Genomic DNA, 22,250 nt, shown 5'->3' on the forward strand with positions numbered 1-22,250 from the left:
CTACCATGAACCACACAGAGCACCATGAGCTGCATTGGCTTGTTTTGCTTGGGTATTCTCAAATCCAGTAAAACGGGTTGTTTTTCCCCAACATATCTCACTGTAATCAACCCTGATGAAACATCAGAAGGCAGGTCTCAGAATATGATCAAATGGATTGATTTAGTATCTTTGAGTGTGTTTATTGAGACTCACCTCTTCCTTTTTTATGCACAGCACAGTAAGGCTTAAGGTTTCTCTCAATTCTTTCAGTAATTTATTTCACAATATCTGCAGCAGATGCTGACCTTGTCAGGGTTTGCTGGTTATTTTTCTCAGAATTGGTAACTGGTCGGTGAGCAGTTCAGGAGCATGGTTTTTTGTCCCTTTGCTGTTAGTCAGACTGGTTGAGCAGAAGAAACTGGGTAGCCAAGTTCCCATGTCAGGTACTTGGTGTGCGTGTTGCTCCTTACAACTTATCCCGAGTGGGGACTTAGATCCACCTTGTGATGTATCTCTTGGGGTTACACACTATGGATCTTTTTTTTGGTTTGATTTAGTCCTATGCTGAAAAACCTCTCTGAGCAGAAGTTATTCTTCATCCAGTCTGTTTAATCCAGGTACCCACCCCATGCCTGTAACGGTGGAATCTCCAACATAATACAAGCTGTCTTGAAAGGGAGGGTTATGGCTGCTAAGTAGAAGCTGATGCCCTTTTCTTACCTGTGGTGAATTTTTCTACTTCTTCTCTTGCTACTGAATCAAAAACTCTGACTTCTTTGATGTAGTCTTGTTGAGACAACAGCTCTACGATCTTCTCCCCAATAAAACTACATCGTCCTGTCACCAGGTAGACCCAGGCTGTATCCATTTCTGAAGATGTTTTTGTGGTTGAGGAGTAGAGAGAAGGTTGCTGCCAAGATCCTAACGTGCACTGTTAATCTTTCAGCCCTATGTATTTTCTGAACTAAGTCTAAAGTTTAACTGTCATATAAAGTTGCTGGCTGAACATTAACTCCATCCAGTTATATATAAATCAGGTTTTCATTGGCAGTCACACAAGTGCTGCCACAGACATACCAGCGCTGCGTACAGACCAGTTCTGGGCTCTCTGACTCAGCCTTTCCCTTCTACCATGGTAGCCCATGATCAGCGGGGCACCTCGAGATTGCCTTGGTATGTGGCTAGTCGCAGTCCAAAATTTTGATGCCAGAAGTTTTCCGCCCTGGACAGCCCTTTCCCACAGGCCGAGTTGTCAGTCATTGTAGCCTAGATCTCTCTGGGTGCTGCACAAAGATGGTGTGTCCTAGAGATGTGCTTAGGGCAGCCGTCTTAGTGTGAAGCTACAAAGATCTTGATTCCATGCGCTAGTGATTTTGTATAGACGGTGTATAGCAGGAGATCTAACCGGTGCTGAGCTGTATTGTGCACAGTGCAGGCAGGGTCAGGAATGGTCATCTGTGACGTTATGATCACTGACTTACCAGTTTGATTATCCTAGTATGGCTCTTCTGAATACTTCTTTGAGTTGGAATATACACACACACACACACACTCTCTCTCTCTCTGTCTTATATTTAGAGGAAGAAAGTCCTCTCAATTTGAAAAATGTCTAGGAGTAAAAGCTCTACCACATCCTTTGGCAAATTGTTACAGTGGTTAATTATCATCATCGTTAAGAGTGCACTGTTGTTTTTTGTCTGCCAGATAGTGGCTAATATACTTTTTCCTTGCTAGGCTGTGAAGGATGTGTGCTATCCAGTTTGTCATGTGGATTAAAAAAAAAAGGAAAAAAAAAAAAAGGGTTGGCTTTGTCTAAGGATGCTTGATCCTGTCCTAAGGTGGGGGGGCCTGCCCTCTGGCACAGCTGTTTCTCTGCCTCTCTTATAAAGAGTCTCAGAGATAACTAAGTCAGGCCTGATTAGCTACCAGTCTGTCTTTGATGGCAAGCAAATTATTTCCTTAAGTCTGCAATAGTCAAGTATTTTCCAATCCATCTTTGAATCAACTTGTCACTGGTTTTGGTGAACTGTAGACACGCTGTCCTAAGAGAGGTAGCCGTGATAAACGGGGTAATGTAATCTGCCTGCTTACTTTTTCTTTATAATGTGTACAGCTTTCTGCCTGTAGTGCTGCTTGGGAAGCTCAGTATTTGTTCCCATATTGGGATCACTGCTTTCCCCATCACCAGTTCCCCAGTCTGTGAGCATGGGTTACAGATGCTCATTCAGGCTGCACTGGGGTGGGGGGTACTCCTGGTAGCCCTTCCCTGGTCACAGACAACAGGCTGAAATGTGGAGAGCAATTCCAACGGCGTGAATGTAGAAAACAATATTGTCGGAGCCATCCTTACTATAGAGTTAGTGCTTGTCTGTCTTTAAAAAGTAAGCTGTAGCATGTGGTTAATGAAGAGTTAAGGCAGTGTATTCAAAGAGTAATTGTGTTTTGTTTGCAAATATATATGTTTTCTTTTAATCAGCTCCTGCTAGAGGTTCAATCTGTTCAACTCTGCCATTGATTTTTCTTGTGCCGTGTTAAGCGTTAGGAAAAGCGCCATTTCCCCTTGCTGTGATTACAATCAGTGGCCATAATGGCCCAGAGACCAACATGGGCCTGATGCTAATTTGGTGCTTGGCAGACCAGCACAGCCACAAACGTCCTGAGAAATTAATTTAGCCTTTTATCCAGCAACTCCCAATCTGTACAGTAGTGATTAACAGAACTGCCTTCCCTCAGAGGACTTTTTGCAAGGATAAATATATCAGAGTTGGAGGTGTTAGGACACAAAAACTAAGATAAATACACCCTGAGAGACCCAGAGAAGTGCTGCATGGGAATGTTTGGCATCAAGTAACCTTGAGCATGTCCTCATCAGTGATGCAAAAAGCTGTATGAAGCAGAGGCCTTGATGCTGTGGACGTTTCTCAGTGTTTACAAGACTTAGCCTTTGCTACAATATCGGTGTCTGCATATCTGCAGTGTAATGTGATCGGTAGGGGGAAAAAATTGGCTGCGATTTACATATCTCTTGTTTTCTTTAGGATATAAGAAACAAGTTCAGAAACCAGAACTGTCACATCTCTGACAGAAACAGCCCAGGTCCTCTCCTACAGCCAAGGCTCATGCAGAGTAAAGCCTCCCTTTTCAAACAGATAGGTAGTTGCAGCTAAATGGATAGTTGTTCCCATCATAGGAAGGTTAAAAAAAAAAAATCCTCTTCTAACAGTTTGAATTGTCACAAGAAGTGACGACTCTGGGGGTCTCCATAAGCCCAGAGGCAAATCAGAGAAAGGGTAAGTGGGCAAATACAGGCGCTTCTGGAGGAGGCAGATGCCCAGGAGGTACTGGGGGACTGCAGTGAGGGGACCCGGGGCAGCTGTTGCTGTCTTAGATTAGCTAACTCGACTTCCTTGAACTGCAGGGAAACTTATGAGGAAGTGAGGCAAGTTGCAAATAACAACAGATTTTAACTTATGCTCTTAAGCACTGCAGAATTCTCTCTCTGGCTCGTTCCCCGGTCGCACAGTCTGCTGCAGCCAACCCGTTCTCGGAGCACCCTAGCTCCATGGAGGGAAAGCTGTGATCCCTGCATCTGTGCTGAGGTGAAACTCCTGCAGGAATAGGAGGGCTGTTCCCACAGGAACAGTCTGCCATGTCCAGGTAGTGCCTTGCTCTGCAATGCAAAGCAAGATGCTCAAAGTTGACGTTGCTTGAAGGCTTACCTAGGCTGATTCAGGAATTAAATGCCTCAACCGTGAAGGCAGGATATGCCCCTGTGTTTGGTTAGCGTGGCTGGGAAGGCAGAGTAGTGACTAAGCGCATCCTTGAGGCAAATCTCAAACCTCGGAGATGGCAGTCATGCTTGCTGAAGCAGTCTAGCCATTATCTGCAGAACAGTCAGTCCCATCATGGGCAAGGAAAATGTCAGATTTGGCGTTAGTTAATGAAGGCCCTTTTTTGCCCCTCCACCCCCTGGAAGATGACCCAGAAGCAGGGCCTATATGCACAATCTTTTTTGAGAGACCTGCAAACATATAGTCAGAGAAAGTTGAGATGGCAGGAAAGAAAAAACAGATGCCCTAATTTCAGGATGCAGTTTGCTTGAACTTGCTCTGAACTTTGTAAATACAGGACACCTGACATCATATTCATTTACAGTATGTTTATTTCTCAGTGCATTACATGAAAGGTCTTTGGTATTTGTGGGTTCTTGAATACTGTTCCCACTCAGCTCTGTAAGAAAATGCTGAATACAAAACATTCCATATACAGTAACAAAACCCATAGCAAATAAAGAGAAATAGATATTTTGAACAATAACATAGCAATATGAAAACAGATAAGTAACCATGCAAGAGGTGGAACGAACAGGTTGTGTTTAAAACAAACATTAGAGCCTGCCATAAATGAGTTCATTGTGTCAGATGAGATTTATTCTTGCTCTAAGTTAAGAAATTACACATGTTTGCAAGATACTGCGTACAGCTGCCCTATAAAAGACCAAATGGTTGTAAAGCTTATTACAATGAGAGAAGCCGGGACCATTTGCACACATACGAAACACACCGATATAAATAAAAAAATACTGTGTAAGATAACTACTGAAAAAGTTAACATTTCCTTCTATGGATGGGAATGTGCTTTGTGAACAACTATAGCACCTTTGAATTGCTTGGTTTCAATGCAATCACAGAAACTGTGAGTAGTGTAAACCCCTGTACCACCAAACACCAGAATGGAATGTAATCTCGAGTAAGACAGAAGCTGTAAACGTGGAGGAGAATGGATTTCCAATAAATTGTATTGAGAAGTAATTCCAGAAGCTGATTGTCTTTTAGAAGCCTTTGTCACAGTGGTCAGGTTCCTACATTAAAAGAGTTCATTACAGACACTGGGAGTGAACCCCAGTCCCAGAGCCAAACTCTGAGAAAGCCACTTGTGAGCCGTATACTCTGCTCCGCTAAAAGCAGCACCAGTCCATGCTAGCTGAAGAGCTGGATCTGATTTTTATGGTCTGTTCCTGTGAAAGTTGATGGCAAAATTACTCTGGAGTTTGGTGGGAGCAGGTAAGGGCTCTTCTCTCTAGTTTATTCCTATTTCCCTGGGTTGCTATCAATTCTTTACAGTAAGTGCAAATTAGGTACTCTGGAGAGACACATTCACCGCCTCCCAGGAGTACCAGACTGCTGGTGAACATCAGGGTGCAGGAATTGCAAAGATTTTTGGTTGTGCAATGTGCTGCTGCTGCTTCCGGTTAGCTCAAGGCAAGGAAAATGCATTACTACTACCAGAACCGATCCAAATCAAAAGCACATTGGAGCTCAAAGAAACATTATGAGTTTCAAAAAAGCCTTAGGAAAAAAAAAAGGAAAAGAACACACTATGGTATTGCACAGTATGCATGTAAGATAAAGCACTAAACACTTCAATTAAAATATATTTCTAAATGAGCACGCATTCAAAATAAATCCACTCTCTAAGTTACATAGACACGGCAAGATGCACTATATGCCCTGGCTAAAACGAACCTTACTATCCTGCCTAAGATGGAAAATGTGGTCGGAGTGGTTTGCTTAGTCATGAATATCATTAATGTCAGCATGTGAGGCTGTGTTCACCTTTAAAACGTAATTAAACTGGGACTGCACAACAGTGTGGTCCAACCCTTGTGTAAGTAGAGAGGAATGAAACCCCAGCTGAGAGAGAAAGTCCATTTGGTATAATCCTACTGTCACCCAAATTAAAGATACAGTACCACATAAGAGAGAGATGTAGCTAAATAAAGCAAGAAGTGTGGGGAGAAAAAAATTACATAGCTCATACAGAAATCTGGGAAGGCCAATAATTAAAATGGTTGCAACCCAAACCTAACAAGTCTTTTGACAATTGACTTGGCAGGATTCACTGCAAACAACTGCCATTAAATTTCCTTTCATCTTGCCAGTAATTTGTTTTAAATAATTTAAAATCCAAAATCTTAGTCAATATGAATGACTTGAAGAGAATACTCATCAAGCTAATGCAATAGCTTTGAATTCAGGAAGACAAACTTGGAGGAAGAAAAATTTCTGTTTCAATTCAGTGTGAAGGCTCAAAAATGTCAGGGAAGTGAAAATGGCCCTATTGTACTCCCTCTTCCCCAAATCCAACCCTGTAGCTACAGGACCAGTGAACCCAAATTTTGCCATTTCCCTTTTTAAAGATTGCTTTTGTTTAGTTTAGTTCCTGAAACTGCCATGAGGAAACTTCCTTAATGTGGCAAGCAACTACAGCTAGCACCAACCTGCCCAGTGTGCACGATTAGATTTCTCCTCAGTCTTCAGGGCCTGATTTTCCAACACCTACTGGTAGGCATAAGGGGTTCTCTCCTGGAAGCCCCCAGCTATGTCGTGTAATGGCCACATGATCAAGACCAAGACAGTCACTATTCAACAACGAGGTAATCAAGTACTTCTCAATTCCCACATGGTAGTCAGCCTGTAAATGGGGAAACATCTTTTCTGCACATTTAATTCTTAAATGGAAAGATTATTCCAAGAATCTATCAGCATGGAGGGACATGGGCTGCTGTACAGTACTTCAGTCATTTGCTGGATGTTGAAGACCTGAGCTGTGTGTATTTGTGACTGGTTTTAGGCTGCGAGCTGGTTGCCAGCCTTCCTTAAGACACTGATTTAATTCAGCATTATTTATATACATACTGTTGTTAGAGTTAGCACTGGATTAAGAGTTGGTGCTGGATTTGAAACTAAGATGCATTCAGGAGACTTCTTTATTTCATTCTGCCAAAAGGATTATGAACACAGGACAACTGCTTGAGGTCAGTAACTTGCTTGACTTGGGCAGTTTTACTTGCTTTCTTGCTTTCTGACTGCATCACGCTCCAGCTGTAATTCAGAGTACAGGCAGGCAAAGGAATGCTGGAGCCTGAAGCATCAGCTCTTGGCAATACTCTGCATTCACTTCAGATGTTTGAGTCTCAGGGAAAGAGAGCACCTGATTGTACCTTGCCTTCAACTCCCCAAACTTTTGTAACGCTTTGGGCTTGTTTCTTTGAAATGTAAATGTACAAAGGAAAACTTGAGCATACGGAAGTACAGCCTGTACAACCTGAACTACGTGGGTTGACTGCTGAATGAGCTCCAGCACTGGCATTAGCCAAGCAGCGCGAGGATTCAAAAGCAGGGCAAGTAAATGCATTTACTGCAGCCTCCAAGCCAGCTTAAACCAAGGATGTTTATTTTTTAGCTGTACAGCAGTAAAAAGCTTCTGCAGGAGGACAAGTTTCTGGTGCCTGCTCAGCATCAACTTACACCATTTCACCTGTTTTGAGAGGGATGATTGAATTTCTAAAGACCAGGGCCAAATAAAGACATATAGTGAATTCAGTCATCCTGAAGTAGCCTGTAACCTGTTCATTTCTGAAAATACAATGCTCTTCGGAGGAAAGATTTGGATGTGCTGATGTCTCTGTAGGTCTACAATATTTACTATGTATACGGAAAGTTAATTTAATGTGTGGCTAACACTGGGCTGGCAGAGCTCCTTAATTTTTTTCACAGAAATATTGTAGCAGTACAGTTTGCCTTTTTCAGATAGCTGTATCTTGCACTAGGAACCAGACAGAATGTCACAAATTTACCTGACTTAACGACATAAAATGACAAACACAAACTCAGTTTCCTCACTTTTGTCCCAGGCTGAATTTGAAAACTGTCAGAATGGAGCAGGAGGGGAGGGAAATAAAGATACAAAAAAAAAAAAAAAAAAAAAAGGCACCATTGGTTCTGTTGGTTAGTCCTCACCCTTTCAAACAAAAATCACTGTCTACATGAATGATATCAACTTGTCCGATTTGGTTTGTACAGCAGGTGTAGTGATTCATTTGTCACTGAAGGGCAGGTTCAACAACTTAACCCTGGAGCTGGGACTTCCCCCAAAATAACAAGTTATTGCAAAAAGTAAAATGACTTTGTATTTAACTCCCAGTGCAAGATAAGCTCTTGACAAGGCTCTAATTCCTTAGGCTGTGGTTTGCTACTACACTGTCTCTAGATTCAAATGGCAAGGATTTACTCACAAGACAAAAATGAAATAGTGTGAAAACATTTTTCCGTATTGATGTAGGATTAAGAAACTATTGCAAAATATCCTTTTCTGTGAATAGTTATTGCTACTACTTAATTATCTCTGGATGTATGCACAAGCTGAACACAATATGGGAAAATTCTTGCACAATTCCATCATATCTCATACAAACTGCTCTATATTTTCACAGAAACAGTCTAATCTCACTGTAGATAGAAAACCAATGTTGCCATGAACATTTGCATCAAAAGTCCTTGCTTAGCTAACCACGAATAGAAATAAGCTACATGAAAAGCCAAGATTTTGATGCTAAATTCCAAAGAGTAACCTGAATTTTCAGAGTAACAGTTTTAAAAGTTCTTTGAATTTTCCAATTTGTTCTTTGCTTAAAAGAAAACCTTGCAGGTAGGAATGCTTTAATAGCCTATGAAAGGGGTATCTTCACCTGGAAAGTCAGCATCACACCACCACATGGAATAAAAACAGATGCCATCAACTATACCAATGGACAGGGCTAAGGCTTGGCTTTGAGTCTAGATGGGACTGATTGTCTCAGCCAGTTAAGCAGTGCTTTAACTGAGTAACTTTCAAGGGCAGTGAGGAAACAAGGGGAGGACTAAACTCTTGAGACAGAGTCAGGAGGTGTCATTTCTGTAGACAGCTTCTGAGGATACCTGCCATCTGGTATTCCAAAGGCAAAACAACAAAATCAAGAAAAACGTTCATAAGACCCTCTCTGAGCTATGGATAAGACATTCCCTGCAATAAGGACATAGTATTGGCCAGGTAAGGAAACCCTCCAACTGCCAACACTGCAGCCTCCTACCCACTTCATTTGCACTCTGCAATTAAGCACTGGGATACTGTATCTTTAACTGGTGAAAGGCATGGAGAACACACAGATGCTCCTACTTCATCCGATTGCTTCTCCTTTTGGCTTCACTGTCATCCAGCAGTGAAGAGAGGATCTGGTAGGCCTGCGGCTGCTGGGGTCCTCCACGTTTGATCTTGATGTTGGTTCGCAGAGGGGAGCCCGGGATCACATCTTGTCCAGAGCCTGGCTCAATGGAAGATAAAGAGTCTGTAAGGAGAGAAAGTCACGGGAGAGCGCTATTTAAAAGAGGGAGGCTAAGGAAAGAGTAAATGGGCCCTTCTGAATGATACCTCTTCTGGAAGAAGTGTCGTCCTTCCTGTTGTCTTTCCATCCAGCAAGCAACTGTGGCACTTAACATGTTTGCTGCTGTCACACTACTCCTATGTTAGGTCTTTTCCCTCTGCTCTGTCTAAACTCTTTGGGGCAGGTACTCTTACTGTACATAGCCCGGCAGGTCCTGTTGCCATTTGTAATTCCATTTCTAAAGCACTGTTATTAATTATAAATTTGCTTGGGCTATAGCTGCTACTCAGCATTGCCCACAGATTCCTGTTATTGAAGGATGAGGCCAAGTGGTCACTGGGAAGTGAAGCTCCTGAGGGTTTAAGTACCATTTCACTCCTTGTAAAGGAGGACATTTTCAGGCACTGAAAGGATTGAACAAAAGGATTGATCTGCCCTCCACTACAGCCAAATTAGCAATAAAGCTGGGAATAAATATTAGCTCTCCATTCTCCCAGCATGCCTCATGGTAACACACGCATCCTCTTTCTACAGCATCCTGTCTTGCAAAGCTAAATACACATTTGACTACAGCCACTATTCTATTTTTCCAGCAGTCAGCAACAGATGCTGATAACCTGATGCTGCCTCATCATTTTTAACACCCTAGTTTCTTCTTCCTTTTGCCTTCAGAGATGGACATTTGCTTGTTTCCCTGCCAAAAGCCCAACCTCACAAGCCAGACACCCAGCCTTGGTTTGATCCCACGAGGCAGCATTTCTGTTTCAAGTGAGCGTTTGGCTGCCAGAGGATTTGTGCTGCGTTCGCTGGAAGTAAACACCGCTGGGCTGCTCTCTGCAGTTTGCTAGGCTAGATTATCCCAAACTGCCCTCCCATTGCAGAGAATTGGTTTGTTTGCTGGTATGTTTTGCCTTGTTGCTTGGGTGGCTGTGGTTTTGGAAACCACACCAATTGTGAACTTTCTTGGGAAAATGAGAGCATGCAATTGGCATTTCTGCGTGGGTCTTTAAAGCTGGGCTGAGTTGGGCTGCCCAGGAACCTGTGGTAAAATCCTTAACACCTACGGTGGGAACATGACCAGATAGTTGGTGCTGGGTGATTTAAACCAGTGTGGTGCTTTTCAGTGCAGGGAGGTCTGTGCTCAAGGATATTCTGTTTTGTTATTTTATGTCTTTTTCTGTTGTGGTTTTTTTTAAACCATATACACGTAAAGGGATGAGCATAACTGCACAAGGAAAAAATGCCTTACTTTCCGAGTTCTCTTTCTAAACAGTATTTTTGTAGGGCCTAAAATATGTCTTAAGTTAAAGAATGGAACTATCTCAAAAGCACAGAGTAAAAATATAATTATCTATACTGTTATTGGATAAAAAAGGAACTATTTATATAAAAAGTCATACAGTATAGGTGTTTAAATATGGCCTTAACTACACTGTGTAATTAAAACCCATCCATTTTTGCTGATGCAGTTACACTGGTATAGAAGTATTCATGGGTATAAATAACTCACCTCCATCCCAAGTAATAACAGAAAATAGATTCATGTCAGTAAAAATGGTTTGCGAAAATGACCGTTTCAAAATAACAGCAGCGCATGCCTTGTTGCTGCTGTATTGCCAGACAATGTATAAAATAGATAAACTAAGCAGTTCTGCAGGGGCAAAGCTGCATGAATCCCGCAGTCCAAGCCCCAGTGCCTACCCAAGCTTCCTCATTTTGCTTTATACTAGTTTAAATGAAGGTACAAAGTAAAAGATAATGGAGGGCCAGGCCCTGGGTCCTGTAAATACACTGCACTGTGCTTATGCACTGGGTTCCCCTTCCCCTCCTGCCCGGGGAATGTACTGGCTGGGCATGGATTGCTGCCTAGGTTATCTAGTGGGCATCTTCCTGGTACCTGAAAGCAAAGCAGCATAAAAACATCTCTTCCTGCCCCTGGTGTATAAAATCCAATGAAAATATGAAGCAAACTAGGATTAATGCAGAGGTAAGGTCAGGGTGATTGTGGTTAAATCACGGGTTCGTGATTCATGATTTCCCGAAAAGCTTAAGCTGTTGCTGCCTATTGCTTCTCGAAATAGTACTTTGGGCCTCTAAAAGACACACGGCCACAGAACAATGAAGAGCAGTGCTGAGACCCCAGCCAGTTCAGCCATATAACGGAGCACCATGCACTGACACTGTTTTGGCTCTGATGTGCCCAGTGGCATTTTCATTTTAGCACTGTGCTGGCTCCAGGAGGAGCTTGTGGGCTTTCAAAGCATGCTGTCTTACTGCACAGTAATAGATACACTTTAAGTCACTTGCTTAGGAACTGCTGGACATTTTAGCTGTTTAGCATTTTCACAGGCTAAATCAATATCCAAAGGCCACTTCATAATAAAAGTGGATGTCAATCTGAAGGAAGGTGTGAGCAGGTTGCTTTACAAGCAAGGCCAGGAATGAGGTGCCATGTGTCAAGGAGAAAATAAGAAAGAAAAGTGCTATGGGACTTGGTTAAAAAATGCTCATCTCGGTGCCAAGGAACAGGCTTGCTTCTCACAGGCTGGAATAGTAGATCTAAACAACATTTTGCCTCTACTGTGTTTCTGAAGGGGGAGAAATTGGCACAGCAACTTTTGGCAGCTGTGAGAGAATTGATCCTCGAGTACCCCAAAGGGAGAAGTCTGATCTGTGATGATTGCACAAGTCCATACTCTGCTTAAGGAAAGAAAACACTCATTAAGGGATGATGCCACACACTGTACCAGCAATGGCAAATAGCCTCAACAGAAAACTTAAAATCTACCTGAATAAAGAACACATGAGACTTTCTTTAAAGCTGATTGTGAAAATAGCTTTTATGTAAGTTATAATCCCAAGATGTTCAGGGATCACTGGTTTTCAGGGTAGCATGTAGCACTGTGTGGGCTTTCTCTGTAAAATATAGTGCTACACAAGGCCAGGGCCTCAGTGGTGTTAAAGTAATTTGGAAGGCACTATTAACAGGATTAAATGATCTGGCCTAAAGACTTGAACAAGCAGCTCCCTGGGAAGCTGGTAGATGATCTGTGCCACATGGATTGAGCTGCTGCTCGTGACTTGGCTTTCTGAATTGTAATAAAAATTATTGTGGGGGTCATTTCACCTACTAATGTAAAGCCAGAGTAACTAGTGCAGTTGGTGGAAGCTCTAGGTCCTCAACAGTTCTAAGCATCCTTTAAGTCATGTTGGGTACCTAGTTTCGAAAACCCAGCTTAAATTGACACTAGACAGAGAGTTTAGGAGACTGGATGTTTAACCATCAAGCAGCTGCCCGAACAGAGCCCCCAGCTGCCTAGAAATGAAAACCTTAGCAACGCTTACCATGAATTCCTATCATGTGCTCAAGAATTAATACCCTCTCAGCTAAAATCTTCAGAGCTTCTCGAAGTTGTTGAACACCTTCCCCCTGCAAGAAGGAAAAGAAAACTAACATCTGTGTATGTTGCAGAATAAGCCTCTTTGTTCACAATGTTGCCTCCACAATACCAAACTATGCAGTGTGAATTTTTAAAAAAGAAAAGATGTAAAAGGGGAGATAAGTTGCAAGGGTTAAGTAGAAATGCAGGTGAAATTCCTATTTAAAGAAAAACTTCTCAGTTATACGCACATTTGCAGAGCCTCTGACCCAAAGCCAAGCCTTTCAGTTTGGTTCCTGCTTCTGCAGTGGGCCAAACCCAGGGTGTATATTCCTGTCAGACCTTAATAATGTGCAGCTTATGTTAACAACTATGCTGAACTACCTGGCGAACGGGTTTTGCCCTCACCTGACATTTACTCTGAACATCAGTTCAGGCTTTCTCTTTGTTGGTACACCAGGAAACCGGGACGTGTGGCTAGCACCATCTTGCTGCTCCCTTATAAACTGGAACAGTGGCAAGCAAGCACATCCTGATGGGCTTCACGCTGCCTCTCGCATTGCTCCTAGCCGGGCCACGTACTTTCACGTACACTCAGGCTGTAGTTTGTTGCCCCCATTGCCTTAGATATGGGCTTGAAGGGACAGATAGATGTTGGGAAGTATTTTAAGGTGGGAGAGCAAATATGTGAGAACTCGAGCTCTCTCTCTGCACATGCAATTTGATGTCTTCCGGAGTCTGTCCCTGAGCGTGTGGGAGGGACAGTGAGGGAGTAATTCCCTACCTTGTAGCAGCTCTGCGTGGCAGAACAACCACTGGGGACTGAGGAGGTGTTCAGAGAGCATGGTGAGAGGGCAGCTGACAACATGGCCAAGGAAACCTCAAAGACCAGGATTTCTAGCACGTATTAAGGTGAAACCCAAGGTTCAAATAATCTCTTGCTCTGCACTTTTAACTGTGGACAGGACCCTTGCCCTCCACAAAGCATCCTGCCAAAGGGAACAGGGTTGAAGCACAGTGAAGAGACAAAAAGGAAAGTAAAAAACCAGTAGAAATACATGCTTACATCAGCACCTTTGTCACCTTCCTCACCCTTCTTGCCTGGTTCACCCTAAAACAGACAAGAAACAGAAATTTGTTTTTATGTGCCTGCCCAGGATCACTTGCATCCCTTCCCTCCAAAGGAATAAATTAAAGGCAGAAGCGTTTCACCAGCAGAAAACAAGCTGACTCTCTGGCACTTCATGCTAAGGGCCAAAGTGGTCTCATGACCTCTGTCCTGGCTCCCACCAGCTTCCCAGGAGGTCATCACCATTTCTAACCCTGACAAACTTGGCCAGGAGTGGCCAAGCTGCAGGAGGAGCTGGCTGCCATGGCCTGGGCCCACAACAAGACTATATACATCTCATGAAGATCTCAATGAGCAAAGCTTTTATCTCACACCAAGATAAAAATACTGTTCCCCTCCCCCAAATATGCACATGTCCATCTTTGATTTAGAACATAAACTCCTCCATTCTGCTTTCATTATTAGTCACATCACTTTCTGCCTCTGAAGATGCTCATTAAGCTTTTCTTGAACAAAGATCCCTATGTGCTGTGAACATTGGTCTGATGTCCCCCCCTAACCAGGAAGTTCATGCATTTCTCAAATAACAGATGACATGGAGAGATTAAACCACAAGCTAAACATAAAACAAGGGAAAGGTCTAACAAACTGGTAAATAAAATGCCTGGGCTCCTCAAACTTGTTGGACATCCCTGAGATACTTGCAAAGCAGGGATGGGTGTGGGAGGAAGGACTGAAGAAAAGGTTGTGTGAATCGTACAAAATGATGAGATGGAATTAAGGAAGAGAGAAGAAAAACCTCCCAGAGGACCTAGGACCTCTCTGGATGCTGCCAGCCAAAAACCCCAACTTGCTCCACCAGCTCGCTTTCAGCCAACCTTCATCTCCACTGGTTTGTTTGCACCCTAGCCGTATGTGCCAGTGCAGACATCTCCTGTGTGCCCCTGTTCAGGTATTGCCAAGAACTCATTTGGAGACATCTCTTAATCTCATTAAAGGGTTTCTAGCTCAGCTTGGCAGACCAAGGTGCAAGAAGGAGTTGAGGGCAGCTGATGTACTTTGAGTTGTTTAACAGTGTCCACCTTTGGGCTCTGGTAGAGCCAGGAACCTCACGGGGCAGGAAGGAGGCTTCTGTCTGCCAAGGTTTGGCTAGAGGGGATCTGCAAGCAAAGCACATCTCTGTTGGCGTGATGCCTTCCTAATCATGGCATTTCAGCACTATGCTTAACATGCAGGAAGACCATGTTTCATTTACAGAGGAATAGGTTAAGGTGAGGTTGCCTATTGAACAAACGTCTAAGCTGGAAACAGTTGACCTAAGCATTGCATCTGAGAGCTGGTTGAACCAGCTGCAGTCCAGCTAGGTGGTATTTATGGTGTCACGCAGGCACCAAACCCATCTGAGTCTTGCACACACCCGCAAGTACATCACTTACAGGAAATCCCTTAATGCCCCTCTCTCCAGTCAGACCTGCTTGCCCCTGTTGGAAATAAAGTAAGTGTCATTAGGAGATATTTTTCCATTTGACAAGAACAGAGTGTAGTTTTTACTAGTGGAATTAAGATGGCTTAATGAAAAACCTTACACTTGGGATAATATGAAAAAAATTCCTCTCCCTTGACATTATCACTTAGAGACAGCAAAAGGGGGTCATGGCTTTCTGTCAAGTATCATCTCCAAATCCCATCACGCTTTGGAGAAGTTTGGTTCGATACAGAGCTACTCAGCTCAGTACCCTCTCAGTAAGACGATTAGCAATTTTTTTGAACTTTACAGCAGTCAGTTACATTATACCAGGAAGGAATTTGGCTGGAGACTTGTTTTTTACAAAGATACCGCATTCTTCTCTCTAGTAAAACTGATGGGCTGATGCTGCCCCAGACAGCAAACAGAGCCCAGGACTCCCACAGAGCACAGATTTAATCTGCCTCCTGCTCCACACACACATCCCTGCATTAACCCCAACAACTACTGATCAAAACACACATACAATATTTTGGTTGGTTCATTTCTTTTTCCTGCTGTGCTAATTTTCACATTGTTCTCAGTGGGCGGGGGTTGTTCTTTTTTTGTTTTTTTTAAACAGAAACATTTTGAAATGGTACGTGTTGATTTGGGGCAGAACGAAATGCCATTGAACTGAGCATCTTTTTTCCCTCTGTATTCCTCTGCAGCATAGGTTTTCCACCCTGGAGCACGCTGGGGCAGAGCAGAATCCCTGATCAGGAGAAAAGCTATAGATTATTTAATGAGAAAGCAGGAGTTTGGGAAGAGGTGGAAAAATTTACAACCATCTTTAGAAATCCATTGATGAAACAGCCATATATTTAACCTGGCTCTCCTCCCCTCGACATCCACAGAAACAGCCTCATCCTTTTTTCCCCAAAAAAACTACCTAGCTGGTGGCACCTTTTTGTAGTATTTGCCAGAAAGGGAGAGCTGCTTTGTGTAAAACCAATGGGCCTTGGGCATCTACAACACATTACTACAGAGAGCTGTGCAGTGCTCGGTGAGCAGCTAGCCAGCACTAGACAAAGGCCCGTATCGACACGAAGAGCGCTGGGAGGAAGGCCCAATTTATCAGGTCCTTTGAGCATCTTCAAAGGAAAATACTTGGATTCTGCACTAGAGAGAGCAAGGCCTGTGAAAAAGCACAGGCAAGCAGCAAATTACAGAAAGGAGACATAACAACGCACTCAAAATACATAAACAGACTGTTTTCTGTGTCTAGGGGGAATGGGAAAGGATGTTATCAGCTTTAAGGGGATCAAAGGATATTTAGGCTGGATGTTAGAACTATCTTTTACCTCAGGCCCTCACTAGCTGTACCTCTGAAGACTGCCTGGAGATGATGTGGTGTAACCCTCACTGGCGCTGTTTAAGAATAAGATGAACAGAAGCTGATCGTGAGCGGCACACATATAGATGTGCCATCCAGGGGATGCGCTCAGACTGCTTCAGGTCTCTTCTACGTCTGTTCTGTCTGAGATTAAGCAGGAAGAATGTATAATAACATTTTCTTGACTCTCAACAGATATTGTAAAACCTCCTCTGCTTTTCTTTGCAGCTGCATAGCTCCTCCGCTGTGTAAAGCTAGCTCTAATTTGTATCCACCAAACCCAAAATTGCAGCATGTAGTTGTCAAAACCAGCATTCAAATCCACACTCAAAAAAGACAAAAAGCACACAGAACATCCTACAGAAATTCTGCCAGAAAAAGCAATTGGCTTCACTTTCCATGCTAACAGAGGAAGGACAGGAAATAGAATTTATTTTTTCTATTTAGCAAGACATTCTCATATTTGAAAATCTCATTTGTCCCAAACCTGGAAGGAGAGTTACGATTCTGAATATCTAACAAGGAGGGAACAAAAAACAAAGTCTAAAGGATGTGTCTGTACTGAACAGACACAGTGCAACAAAGTTTTTGTTTCAAAATAAGTCTAAGCAATATGGTCAACCACAAACTAAAGGAAAATGTTAAATGAATCATAGAGAAAGAGCTCTTATCAGTTTCCTGGATGGAAACTTGACACTTCGCCATATACCATGCCTTTTTTTTTTTTTTTAACTGAAAAGTAACTTTTAATGGCAATGAGCTGTAGTCGGTAACCTGTGCTGAGATCTCATCAGTTAAGGTTTTGCTCTCTATCAGAATCTTAAATTCTAGTCCCACAAATGCATCAGTCTCTAATCTATTAGTAAAGCTAATACATGCCCAAAGTGGCTGATCTGCACAAGGAAACTGTTATTAAGAAAATTCTAACAGTCACTTAAAATGGTCTCTGTCTTTCAGGGGGCTCCAAGTGATTTCTTATGTAAGAAGAGGGAGCAGGCACCCAAAGCAATATGCAGATACCACACTAAAACAGAGCATTTTAAAAGCATATGTGCTCCAGCCTCAGATTTCCCCTGCTCCTTGGCATGAAGTGCCTCAGGAAGGAATGAAAGAAGCCACCTGGTCTTGCTCTCCTTGCACACAGTCTGGAGAGAGGAACTTAGTTTAAGTCTGTTGCTGGTTATTGTCATGAGCTTGGAAAGTCATCAAATTGGAGTTAACCAATTTGTATTTGTCTTTCCTAGCTCTTTGAGACATCCCTCTGTCTTTTGGATTGGAAGAGTGAGCAGAAATGGAAGAGGAGGAGATGCTGTCATATGGGGGAAGCACATCATCTACAGCCACCCATTTACAGGTGGTGACCTCCATGTTCACCTCCACCTACGTGACGGTAAAAGTGGCACTTGGAAGAAAAGGGAACTTGTTTCCTACAGCTGTGGCACAAGGCTGTGTCAATGCAACCACCACTGCAGACATCCATCATTTTAGAGGTACCAACCAGTATTTTTCTCCTTATGTTTCTTCCTTTCTTTGATTCTGCTCCACACTAGGGTCTTAGTGATTGTCCACAGTCCATCTGTCCCCACTTCTACATTTTGCAGATCTAATTGCTGAATGATCCTCCACCACATACTACATTCTCAAATGATTTTGTGCTCCTAATGTCTCTCAGAGGAGATTTCAAAGACCATGGCCTTTTGGAGAGTAAGCTGAACAGAAGCAGCTGAAGGCCCAAATGCCACTTTGAAACCCTTCCTGGTGCTTAATGCTGGACTGAGAATCTGACACATTTATACCCTTGTTAAGATTTTTCTTTGTTTTTTCCTAAACTTCACCAGTTTGGAAATAACATTCAAACAGCCCCTCTTTCTAGGCTTAGTTATTAGCACTTGACCACCCATCAAGGACTGGGGTATAGCACATAAACATATTAAGAACATGATTTTAATATTCCAAATATATTAAGAACATAATTTCACCTGGGGAATGGCTTTGGTTCAGGAAAAGTCTGATGAGCTTTTACTGCCTTATTGCCACAGAAGGAAGAGTTCAGTTAGACCACTCAAAATACTCCATGCTAAAGAGCTTTGGTTGGCAGAAGAAAGTTGGTCTCCACAAGCCTTCATACACCTTGTATTTGCTACCTGAACCTCTTTAGGGAACACCAGACTTTGCAAGCAATTCAACCCTTTATCTGTACAGTAAACCCTCAATCTTGGTTCTTGCAGAAGACCTAGAAACTCTACATTTAAAATTGTTCATGGCTGTAGTCTCACAGAATTTGAAAGACCTGTGCTGTATATAATTTCTGAGACATCACCCCAGATGTTGCTGGGAATCTCTCTGTGTATGTAAAACCTTACTCTCTCTCCTCGGTCTCCTTTGGAGCCTTTTGGCCCGGGTTGTCCTGGAGAGCCCGGTAAGCCCTAGAAGAGATGCAGAACAAGAAGGAATTAATTTCTACTGTGCATCCTTTGTGTAGGTGTAATGAATACATTTCCCAGTAATCCTCAGCTCCTGAAAACCTCATACACCCGTTAAGTAATTGGGCTGGATTCTCTTTTACCCTCAAGCAACAACAATGGAAGCTCTGTTTGCAGATATCCCGAGCCCTATATAGTTTCTGCATATCCCTCTATTTGGGTCCTTTAATGCACTGCAGGCTACTGATGTAACATTTTTAAGGGGTCAGTATGACAGGATAGTTCTTGTTCTCAGTTACCAAGAAGAAATTAATACACAGATAGTATGGTTAGCTTAAAAATCCCCACTACTTTCCCCCTCTTCATAATTGCCTCAGTGGGTGGCATGAGTAAGCATACATACCTGAAAATTAATTGGATTGTGCAGTGGAAATTATTTTGAAGCTATTCACTCACCCTAATAAACAATTTTCAAATTAAGCCCAATCTCTACTAATAATTTTGCTCCCTGGGTTGAATAAATCTATAAAACAGTCACCAATGGATAAGAAGGGCATAGTCTCCAGACTTCTACTAATTGAACTGCTTTGCAGAAATTGATTCAAATTCTTAACTTATCTACCCAGCGAAGCCACAGCTGTAAACCAGACAGGGAGAGAACAATATTGTTTGTTTATATTCAGCATGTCAGCTCCCCATGACCATATGCAAGACACTTTTTTCCACCTTAAGTGACTTGCACATCGCCTTGGAGCCTGCAGCAAATGAGACTACTGCTCCAGTCCAGGCTGCTGGTGATTTAAGCCAACCTGCTTAACAACAGCCCTCAGAAACCCCCACCTCTCAGCATCCAGAGAAATGGTCTTTCGAAGCATAGCTGAGAAGCCTCAACATCTGGTTAAGTGGCCAACAAGACTGGACAGAAGTGTTTTAAGGGTCTAAAGGAGGAGCAGTCTCCCAGTTCCAGCTAGGAGGCAGCAATGTTCACCATTAAAATGTTGCTCCCTGCCTGCATTCAGCCCCACCAGCTCACACCAAGCTGCACAGTGACCTGGCCTCCAGCTTAGCTATGTCTCCCCTGGGCCCACAAAAGATTCAGAAACTCAGGCCTGGTTTAGGAGGTTAATGAGGACTGCCAAACGAGGTAGAGCACAAACCAGACTTGGCCCTATGCCAAACATGCAGCATGAACAAAGCTTAAGTGTCCATAAGCATCCTTTGCTCTTGACAGCTCTGAACGGTGACTTTCAGTGCGTGATTACACGGGGACACTGAAGAACACTGAATTCCACAAATCTGTTGTAAAAAAATATAAGATTTATAATGTGTGCTACGTGTGAAAAAGCCAGACTCTACTACAGAACCTATTTATGAATTGTGAATTACCTTATATTTAATCACGTTAAACTGCATCTGTAATTTTGCTGCCAAATTTCCCACTGTGTTCATATCTATCTGGAATTTCTCATTGTTCTCCAGAGCACTCACTAATTGAAATGATTCTGCTACACTGGCAAACTTTCACTAACGTTGTCCATTGCTTCTTCAAAGTGATTAATAAATACATAGTAAAAATCTCTATTTCTAGCAATTCCAAACCTCTTCTTATCAGGATCTAGAATTATAGAATCATAGAATCCTTTAGGTTGGAAAAGACCTTTAAGATTATCGAGTCCAACTGTCAACCCAACACCACCGTGCCCACTAAACCATGTCGTGAAGTGCCTTGTCTATGCGTTTTTTTGAACACTTCCAGGGATGGTGACACCACCACTTCCCTGGGCAGCCTGTTCCAATGCCTGACAACCCTTTCAGTGAAGAAATTTTTCCTAATATCCAACTTAAACCTCCCCTGGTACAACTTGAGGCCATTTCCTCTCATCCCAAGATGATGATGTAATCTAAGTTACATCCATCTGCTAAGTTACCTAACCTTTCTCTCTGTGCTCTTCAGTCACTTTTATCTCTTTAGTCATGTTAGATTCCTTTTAAGTATTGATGTTACTGGTTTACCTCCACATTAAGTAATACTCTTCCCAAAACTGGAGTCCCTTTATATCAGCCAACCACAATTTTGAGTAGTTTGGCAGTTTACTATTCATCATGACTTCACTTCTTTCCATTTAACCAGCTTTTTCCATCCATGTGAGTACTTTGCCCTCCTTCCACCATAAATTCTTTTCAGTGAGTTTATCACACTCCATAATTATCTCCCCCCTCCACAATTTTTGTATTGATAAATAATCAAACTGATGTGAATTTGTGATATTTTTCTTTAACAGAAAGTGCTATTTCTGAAAAAGTAGACTTAACAAATTCACTTTGGTGAATTGGTGAATTCCCATTGATGCATTTTTGTTCTTTTTATGTGTTCCACAGGAAATGCAGTATTTTTCTATCACTGTGTTAATAAAGCCCATGTCAGGTCCTTTGCATCAACTCAGGCCACAGTGAAATGTTTTGACACAGCAAAGCAAGATATGTTGTTATGATTAAGGGAAAACCTGGGAAGCACAATCATTTCAACCTCTCAACACAATTCAGAATGAAAAAAGGTATTAAAATCACAGAATTTCATGGGGAACAAAACATCAGATCTAAACTTATAAAGTACTCTCCCTCTTTATGCAATAAGATGTTTCGCACCTAACCCCCAACTCTGCCCCTCAGCCCCAAAGCACTAAAGCGCCTTACTTGTGATCCAGGGACTCCGATAGGTCCTGGTGGCCCTTTGGGTCCTGATGCTCCTGGTGGCCCTGGTAGGAATCATCATTTGAGACAATTTTAAGGAAATTTAGAAGGGAGGACCCTAAATTCCAAACATATGCACTTCCTTTGATTGTTCTGTTTAGTCTCTCAATAGGTAAGAGCTGTTCATCGATCACAGGACTACAGCATAAGCACTTCATCACACACTGCTTTATTGGATACCCACATCCTGATATAATATATCCCTATGCCCTAGGGAAGATGTTAGAGCTCTGGGAGGAAAAACAGGTGAAAATAGGGAGGAAGGATGTCAGTAACATGCTGCATGTCCATTGTTTAAAATGACAACTTTTGAGAAAACTTAAACTAGATCCGTGAAACAGCTACATCAGAGCAAGATACTACAGTTGCTGTTTCTGAAACAGTTTCACTGGTGGCAAGGGAAGTCCACAATCCTGCTATGGTCTGTCTATCTGTCTAGTGTTGTGAGAAAATTGATGATGAACATGAAGGAGACGGGGTTTGGACATAGCCAGAGTGAGAGGCTGACTGCGGCAAAGCAAAGCTCTCTCTTGTTCTTTGCTCACTCCAGTGGCAATAAATTCTTTAAAGTCTGTACCACAGAAGAGCCTGCTTCCAGGACGA

The 22,250-nt window shown here is 42.6% G+C and overlaps 1 protein-coding gene, 1 long non-coding RNA gene and 1 pseudogene across 8 annotated transcripts in view; 1 reads left to right on the top strand and 2 right to left on the bottom strand.

The window, feature by feature from the left end:
• The window catches only part of LOC104319973 (3 beta-hydroxysteroid dehydrogenase type 7-like), a 39,628-nt pseudogene extending 38,602 nt beyond the window's left edge, over positions 1-1,026 (bottom strand).
• LOC138686779 (uncharacterized) overlaps positions 1-18,367 on the top strand; it is a 70,662-nt gene extending 52,295 nt beyond the window's left edge. Inside the window, exon 3 of the long non-coding RNA XR_011326089.1 lies at positions 17,718-18,367. This is a non-coding gene — a long non-coding RNA (uncharacterized lncRNA). The remainder of the gene's footprint in view (positions 1-17,717) is intronic.
• COL26A1 (collagen type XXVI alpha 1 chain) overlaps positions 4,127-22,250 on the bottom strand; it is a 180,615-nt gene continuing 162,491 nt past the window's right edge. For 4 of the 7 annotated variants that reach the window (XM_069791433.1, XM_069791429.1, XM_069791431.1 and 1 more), the window contains 6 exons: positions 21,591-21,652; positions 18,837-18,899; positions 15,070-15,114; positions 13,631-13,675; positions 12,530-12,614; positions 4,127-9,148 (listed from right to left, as the gene is read on the bottom strand). In XM_069791433.1, the coding sequence (XP_069647534.1) occupies positions 8,976-9,148; positions 12,530-12,614; positions 13,631-13,675; positions 15,070-15,114; positions 18,837-18,899; positions 21,591-21,652 (473 nt within the window). In that variant the 3' untranslated portion in view covers positions 4,127-8,975. The remainder of the gene's footprint in view (positions 9,149-12,529; positions 12,615-13,630; positions 13,676-15,069; positions 15,115-18,836; positions 18,900-21,590; positions 21,653-22,250) is intronic. The other 3 variants (XM_069791430.1, XM_069791434.1, XM_069791432.1) reach the window with 3 other exon arrangements.

This window comes from Haliaeetus albicilla, chromosome 9, assembly GCF_947461875.1.
Source record: "Haliaeetus albicilla chromosome 9, bHalAlb1.1, whole genome shotgun sequence".
NCBI lineage: Eukaryota > Metazoa > Chordata > Aves > Accipitriformes > Accipitridae > Haliaeetus > Haliaeetus albicilla.